The sequence below is a fragment of the Psammomys obesus genome, unplaced genomic scaffold (assembly GCF_907164565.1).
Source record: "Psammomys obesus unplaced genomic scaffold, mPsaObe1.curated_primary_1811, whole genome shotgun sequence".
Lineage (NCBI taxonomy): Eukaryota > Metazoa > Chordata > Mammalia > Rodentia > Muridae > Psammomys > Psammomys obesus.
The window spans coordinates 55032932-55040283 of NW_026585895.1; the positions used below are offsets into that span (position 1 = coordinate 55032932).

The window sequence follows — 7352 nt, forward strand, 5'->3', positions numbered from 1 at the left end:
TGGCCGGTTGGTCTGGGATTCTGACTGTATAAAAAGAAAAGGTAAGTGAGCATCTATCAACCTATGTTACTTGTTTTAAAGTTTTTTAAATTACATTTTATAATTTACTTTATATGCATGTATGTATATATACATATAAGTACAAACTCACACACATATAGCATGGCCTCTGAGTAGACATCAAAGGACAACTTGCAGGAATCAAGGGTCTCCTTCTACCTGAGGACACTTGGGGTCAGGCTTGGGGACAAGCTGGTTTACCCTCTGAGCCATCTTGCAGGCCCAGTCTATGCCGCTTGATTGTGCATTCAATGTGACCATCTCCCTTCAGCTTCTGCAGCCTTGACTTCCTACCTGATGGACTGTGATCTGAAACTGAGAGCCAAAGCTTCCTGAAGTTGCTTGTGCCAGAGTATTTTATCACAGCAACAGAAAACCAACATCGTCTAAAGCTCTCCTCCTTCACAGGCTCTAGTTGCTTAAATTTGGTGACGAAAAAGCACCATTGGTACCAGCAGCGTCAGTCTGTGAGTGAGTAAAAACAGTAGCCATACACAGCCTGAACACTTGACTCAACCCCAGAAGCCATGTAAAATCGGAGAGAACTGCCTCCTTGAAGTCATATTGCACCTCAGCCTGGGCTTGTGCATTCCTCCATAACAGCATTTTCTAAGTGCCTTTGGCTCTATTTTGCTCTCTGCCCAACCTGTTAGATGTGATTAGACCAACTGAAAAAGCTCATTCCAGGTCACAAGGGGCAACAACCTTCAACAAACCACAAGATGCTTGGAGGTCAGTGATGTCTTTGAAGAGAATGGGTTCAGAGTTCAGGAAGGAGGAAGCTGTCCCTGCCAAACTTCAGTCTTTGGTGCTTTCCTTCCAGCAGTGATTGAGCCCAAGGAGCTTCAGAGAGGCTCCATGCTGGCAGCTGGCAGAAAGCTCTGTGTCCTGCTCTGTCCAGCGCTTCACACCAGGTCCAGAGGATCCCACCTAACTTCTCACGACTGACCCAGAGCCGGAAAGGGGGTGAACTCCTGTAATGTGGTGTGGTATCAGATTGCAATCTCTGCATATTTGGGCTTTAATTAGAAGTCTTCCTGATGTACTGATCACAAAAGAGAACATTATCAAGTACTTGAATTTGGGGCAGTTCTGGGGCCCACAGTTAAAGCCCATGCATAGTTCCTGTCTTGAGCAAAAAGAGAGCTTGGTATGTGTGATCCAGCCTGGCCCTCCAGTGTCCTAAATGCCTCAGGTCCCACCTGCCCTGCTGAGATGCCCCACCTTAGAAACACCCAATAGCTCACAGCAAGAACTAAGTCCAGATAAGAAAGGAATTCAGAGAGAACAATGAACCAGGTGGCAGTTAGACTGGAAGGTCACTAGCATGGTAACATGTTGGACATCCAGCTTCCCCTGGGATTTGTGCTTGGAGGCTATAGTGATCATCTGGGGTAGGGGCATCTTCTCATCTTCTCCCTCACTGTGGCCACCATGTCCCTATAAAGCCCAAACCTCGGACAAACTGGTAGAGGGCTGGAATAGGCACAGAGCTGGTAGAGGCCATGGCTGCTTCTTGAGGGAAGATGATGGAGGAACTAGCCATCTTTGCTCCACCCCTTCACTGAGCTCAGATTCTCAAGAAGGGGCTGCCAGTATTCCACCAAATCCTGCTGGAGCAGGAGCCTTGCACTGATGTTCACACTGTCTGAAGTTCTCAGTCTTGCCTCCCCAGGGGCTTCTCAGACACCCCTGCCAGGGTCCAGCCTGACAGTGAGTGACTCACCAGGTGGCGCTTCTAGGACCTCACTTGGGTCTACAGGGAACAGATGCCATGCCCCTTGGGCAGTGGTTGGGCAATGTCTCTGTGATTTTTTTTCCCCATGTCTCTGCCCCTGCAGGGCTGTTAGAACCCACACAGGGCCCTTCACAGACAGGCTGAGCCAGAGTACTGCTGAAGGAAAAGCTTTATTTAGAGTCATGTGGGGCTTGGGGAGGCCCAGACATGGGGAGACAGTAGGGAGTTTGATCCAGGAGACATGTGGCACAGGAATGTTCCAGCCAGGTGTTGGAAGCAAGGCTGGCTCAGCAGGTGCAGACCTGGATAGCTGCTGTGGTGAGAAGAGGAAGAGAGATAAGAGCCTCTCCCACTCTTTTGTGGGAGCAGCTGTCATGGAAGTTATAGGCAGGGATGGCAGAGGGCAGATGTGGGCCAGAGATCTTCTTCCTCCACATTTCTGTGGGTCCCAGCTCATAGTAGGGATCGCTTTGAAGCGATCTTTGCACTACTCCCAAGAGTAGTCTTGTAGAGAATGGAAAGGACAGAGACCAATTACAATCCTCCGCTCTACAAACTGAGCTAGCGAAGGCCCAGCTGAGAACAGAAAGGACAGAGACCAACGACTAGGAAAGATTGTGACAATAAGAAAGGACTTCCTATATGTCCTGGAAAGTACCCTTAGGGCCACCTCCTGAGTGACCACACCTGTCTATATGTATGGGACAAGGACCCTCCAGTTCTAGAGTCTGCCATTTTAGACTTTTCCACAGTCCAATGGGGAGGAGGGACTTGGGGAAGGTATGAAGGAGACTTACCCTAGTCACTTTCAGGCTCACACTCTTCTGTAGGAACCAAAAGAAACACAAGAGTGAGAAGGGCCCTGTAAGAGGACCCCATTACACCTGTAGCTCAGCCCCTCCCACAGCCAAGGCCTGAAGCGGAAGCCCTGGCAACCCTGTGAGAGGGGAGGGACCTTGAAGGACCAGTACAGAAGCAGGGATACGCAGAGACCAGGCTAGACTGAAGCACAAGCAGAGGAGATTTTGAGGTACATGGAGGCACAGAGGGACACAGGGACCGAATGTCCTCTTTGTGACATTGAGTTATGGGGACACTGAGGACACAATGGGGATACCACCGAGGCACAAAGGAGACATGAAGAGATATGAAACTACACATGAGGGACAATAGGACCAGGCACAGAAAGGACACAGAGGACACACAGACATTGGTTGGGGATGTTGACAGTAAAGAGTGAGTGGGAGACAGAGAGAGAGGCATGGGCACTCCTCTTCTCACCTCTCATCTCTGGTACAAAGATGTTTTCCTGTGGGATTTTTTTTCGCTTTACAAATTCCTTAAATTCTTCCATGGCTTCTGGGCTTTCCTCAGAGTTTCTTCCTGTTGGGGTGGGAGGGGCAGGTTTGAGGGGTGGTGCTCAGTTCTGCAGAGAGCCAGTGACACAAGGATGGAAGTACTAACTAGCACAGAGGTTAGAGAGGACCCAGGCAGTAGAGAGGGAACTTCGGCATTTGGACAACCATGACACTGAGTGAGACTCAGGCCCAAGGAACAATCCCAGCAGGCCTGCAGTGTCACCACACAGGCCTCTAAGAGCTCTGAATTTCAGGGCCATGAGACTGTGCCCTGGCCCTGGAGGATTCCCTACCACAAAATGTCCCTACCAAGATATCCCTTTTACGTTCTCCTGACACTTGACTGAGATCCCTGGAAGTGGCATTTGCTGGCTCCCAGGGGTGAGAACCAATCCTGACTTCTCAGGCCTCCAAAGGCCACACAAGCCCCATCCCTACCCAGTTTTATCTACTTTCCACTTTGGATCTCACACATTTCCTGGGAAGCAACCTGGGTCCAGCAAGAGGCTTCCCAGTCCCCACGGCTAGAGACCAGGGACAGGACGTGGGGCCTCTATGGCACCTCACCCATGACCTTTCCCATGCCGAAGTGCTTCCCCTTGAAGTGGCCTTCACAGTAGAAGATGTAGTGGTCCTTTGTGTTGAGTTTTTCAATATAAACATGTCTCTTGCCATGGACTGCAAGTGAACAGAAATAGCTCTTAGTCTTGTTCCTTGAGACATCATTGAAGACCATGTGAAGGATCACCTTGGAACACTTTGGAGGTCACCCACAAGACCTAGCTAGTCTCATCCTTGCCTTTTTGTGGTCCCCTTAGTTAGACAGGAGCCATCTCCCAGGAAGCTGCCAGGCCCAGGTGAGGAGTTCACAGAAGGTGGGGGCTGAGGTTGGTCCCAGGCCTGAGTACCTCTCTGTCTGGCTTTCCTGTCTTTGGTTCTTCTTGGGTCAAAAGCTGAGCTGGGTAGCCAAGCAAGAATCAGTCAGTTTCTAGGACTGAGCAGCCAGTGACCTCTACTACATGGAAAGTGAGTGACCTAGAAGCTGGACTGGACGGGGACCTATCCACCCAAGGGCTTGCCACTGCAGTACTTACAGGTAACATATTTGTTAGGCTCCTCAGTTTTCTCCATTTTGAATTTAAACTCATGGCACTGACCCTTCTTCCTATAAAACACAAGGCCACAGGAAGCCGCTCTCATCAACGTAACTGAGGCTTGCTCACCTCCTTCGGTGTATCAGGTGATCAACTAAATTCTATGACTCCTGTTCCAGTTTTAAGGTACTGCCTGGGACTATGCCCCCTCAAAGGTGGGAATCTTTTTGTAGATAGCAAGGGAGGGAAAAACTACAGAGACCCCACAGTAGGAAACACACTCACCATATGATAATTTTGACCTCCAAGTTTCCTTCTTCCAGGGCTGTTATGGTCACAGGGAAAACCCTTTCAGGTATCTTGTTTTTTGGCAAGGTCCCATTGTGTACCATGCCCTTCATGTACCAGGTCCCAGAGAACTGCGGGAGACAAAGCTTTGAGCACACCCAAGCCTGCCCCTGATCCTACCCCAGGCTCCAGCATGTGAGCTAGCACCGGAATAGACACTCCAGAGCCCAGGCTGCAGCCACTGAGGTGGGGCTAAACCTAAATGTCCCAAGACCTATGGTCAACAGAGAGATACTAGTGCTTTGGTAACCCAGAAAGTGTCTGTCCCCACCTCAGTATATGAACTCTTTGAGGTCTATACCTCAGCACTGGACAAATCCTCTGCCCTGAATGTTCTGCTCTAAGACACCTTCTAGCTCTGGGTGTCACTTGAACAAGAACATTTCACCAGAATCTGATTTTCAACTCTAACCCCATGTCTCAGAAGGACCCCTGTCTTCAGGATGACCCCTGTCTTGTCTTCTGATTGAACTGTGGAATCCTTTATCTGACTGTTCAGCTGATGCATGGGGTCAAACTCTACCTTCAAGGACACATCCTACACCTCAGCTCAAATCTATGGCACTAAGTGGAAGGCCAGGCCTTGATCCTACTCCCACCCAGTGACCCCTCCTCACATCCTCCTTGTCATCTAGCAGGTCTTCCTGAGCCTTCAGGACAGCCACCAGCCCCAGAAGCAGGACAGTCAGGAGCAGGCTCTTCATCTCCAGTCCCTGCGCTCTCACACAGGGCAGATCACCTGGGGAGTCCAGACAAGTCTGCTCTGGCTCCTCACAGGTGCCCTTTAAATCCCCCATGGACAGGGACGTGTGCCCACTTGGCGCTAACCGTGTCCCTCCTGTCCTTCTATCATGGCCAAATCCACATCCATCATGGAGGAGGAAGGTTGTTGTTGTTGGGATCTGATGAATATCAACTGAGTGTCACCTACAGATGAAGAAAGACACAGTCTGTGCCACCCAAGTGCTGGGCTCACACACGCCCTGGGGGGATGAGTGACTCCATGCAGGGAGGTTGTACTTTGTGCAGGAGGAGGCAGGCTTCCCTTCTCACCCCTGCCCTCCATCTGCCCATGGCTGCCCTGAGCTGTGTTCCCTGATACCTGGCTCCTGACCTGAAAGGGGCTGAGCCTCACAGCCAGAGACCACCTGCTGGTTCCCAGATGGCATGACCCTTGCCTGGGGAGGAAGCCCACTTCATTGTCCTATCCTGCATGGATACTCCACCTGGCCCTTCCAGCAAGTGGGGACACAACTTTGTTACTCTAGTGAGTTTAAGGGGCCTGAGACAGGCTTAGCTATGAAGAGCACTCATTACTTTTGCAGACAAGCTGGGCTGAAGTCCCAACACCAACATGATGGCTTAAAACCACCCCTTACTTTAGGTCCAGGGTATTTGATGTTCTTTCCTGACCTTTGAGGGCACTCGATACACCATTGGTGCACATCTATAAATTCAGGCAAAATATTCACATACATAAAGTAAAATAAATGAATTACAAATTTAAACATCATCAGGGTAGACCCCATGCCGTACCAGGGAATACCATGACCCCTGACCCACTTGGTTCTGCACTGAGGCCAGCTGTGCTCTCTGAAGACCACCTTTTGTTTGGTTTTGTTTTGGTTTTTGAGACAGGGTTTCTTTGTGTAGCCTGGCTGTCCTGGACTGGCTTTGTAGACCAGGCTGGCCTTGAACTCACAGAGATCTGCTTACCTCTGTCTCCCCAAGTGCTGGGGTTACAGGCGTGTGCCAGCATACCCAGCTTTGCAGACCACTTCTTACTCTCAGATGTCTTGCTCCTTTTTCACTAACCAGACAATGGTGATAACTCAACCACCAGTTAGGGTTCAATTTCCATAATTAAGTTGTCTGTGTGAGCATTCCAGCCACACATTAGGGGTCATGAGTATTTGTCCCTGAAGGAATCAGTGAAGGGGGTTCACCTCTGTGAGCTCCAGGGGCTCCACTTCCAACAAGGGGACTTGACCTTCTGCTGCTCTTGTCATCTGAGGGCTGAGAGGACATTTTCAGAGCCAGGACTGCCCTGGTACAACTTAGGTCCACGTATGTTTGTTCTTTGCCATCTTTTGCCCTGAGGTGGGATGAGGAATCAGGGTCCATCTGGTCCGGAACCCACCCCTGTGCTCCTACCGTGCTCCTCTCCTCTGGAGTCCACAGCTTCCCTTCTCATGAGCTTTGAGCACCCACATGCTCTCACATGGCCAGAGCTCATTCCCTCTGGATAAATGGATGCACAAGGTACCACGAATGCACATGCCAGTCTGGGTTCTGAGTTCAGTGATGCCCTGGCTGCCCTTCTTCTGGCCTTAGCCCAATTTCCTTCCCAATAGGAACACAGCCTTCCACTCTGCACTCTGTAGTTCCTGGACTTGGACACCTGCCCTGAGACCCCAAAGGTCATCTTTGGAGACAGGTTTCAGTTCCTGAGGGGCTGTCCACACTCCATGGCTCTGGAGACACGTGTGGGTCCCACAGTGGCATCTTTGTGCCTTTCTGAACCTAAGGTGGACAGAATCAAGTATCCATAAACAACAGTGAGCTTTCTCTGACAATCCCTGGGCTGTGCTGAGGAGCTGGCATGGACCAGGTTTTCACCTCACTGTAGAAGGTGCTAAACAGGAAGCCTGACAGGCTGGGTGTGAGAGGGCGGGGCCAGTGCTCTTTAGGATCAGAGGTTTGGAAACAGGGTAGCATTTCTATATCACTGGAAAGGTCTCTGCACCTGCCAGG

The 7352-nt window shown here is 50.4% G+C and overlaps 1 protein-coding gene across 1 annotated transcript; it reads right to left on the reverse strand.

Annotated features, from left to right (window-relative positions):
- Nucleotides 1-2596: 2596 nt before the first annotated feature.
- On the reverse strand, nt 2597-5302 carry LOC129671132 (odorant-binding protein 2a-like). The gene is made up of 6 exons (XM_055599752.1): nt 5216-5302; nt 4536-4669; nt 4251-4321; nt 3724-3834; nt 3080-3181; nt 2597-2622 (listed from the first exon to the last, which is right to left on the reverse strand). The coding sequence occupies exons 1-6, from the start codon at nt 5300-5302 to the stop codon at nt 2597-2599; spliced, it is 531 nt and encodes a 176-aa protein (XP_055455727.1).
- Between the last annotated feature and the right edge of the window lie 2050 nt (nt 5303-7352).

Bases quoted from the DNA above. Each gene is read 5' to 3' on its own strand.
- LOC129671132 (XM_055599752.1), bottom strand. From the start codon at position 5,302: ATGAAGAGCCTGCTCCTGACTGTCCTGCTTCTGGGGCTGGTGGCTGTC. The intron at 3,835-4,250 runs GTAAGTACTGCA...GTTCACTTGCAG, and splicing joins GCCTAACAAATATGTTACCT to TCCATGGCAAGAGACATGTT. The intron at 2,623-3,079 runs GTGAGAAGAGGA...TGGTTCCTACAG, and splicing joins CTTTGTACCAGAGATGAGAG to AAGAGTGTGAGCCTGAAAGT.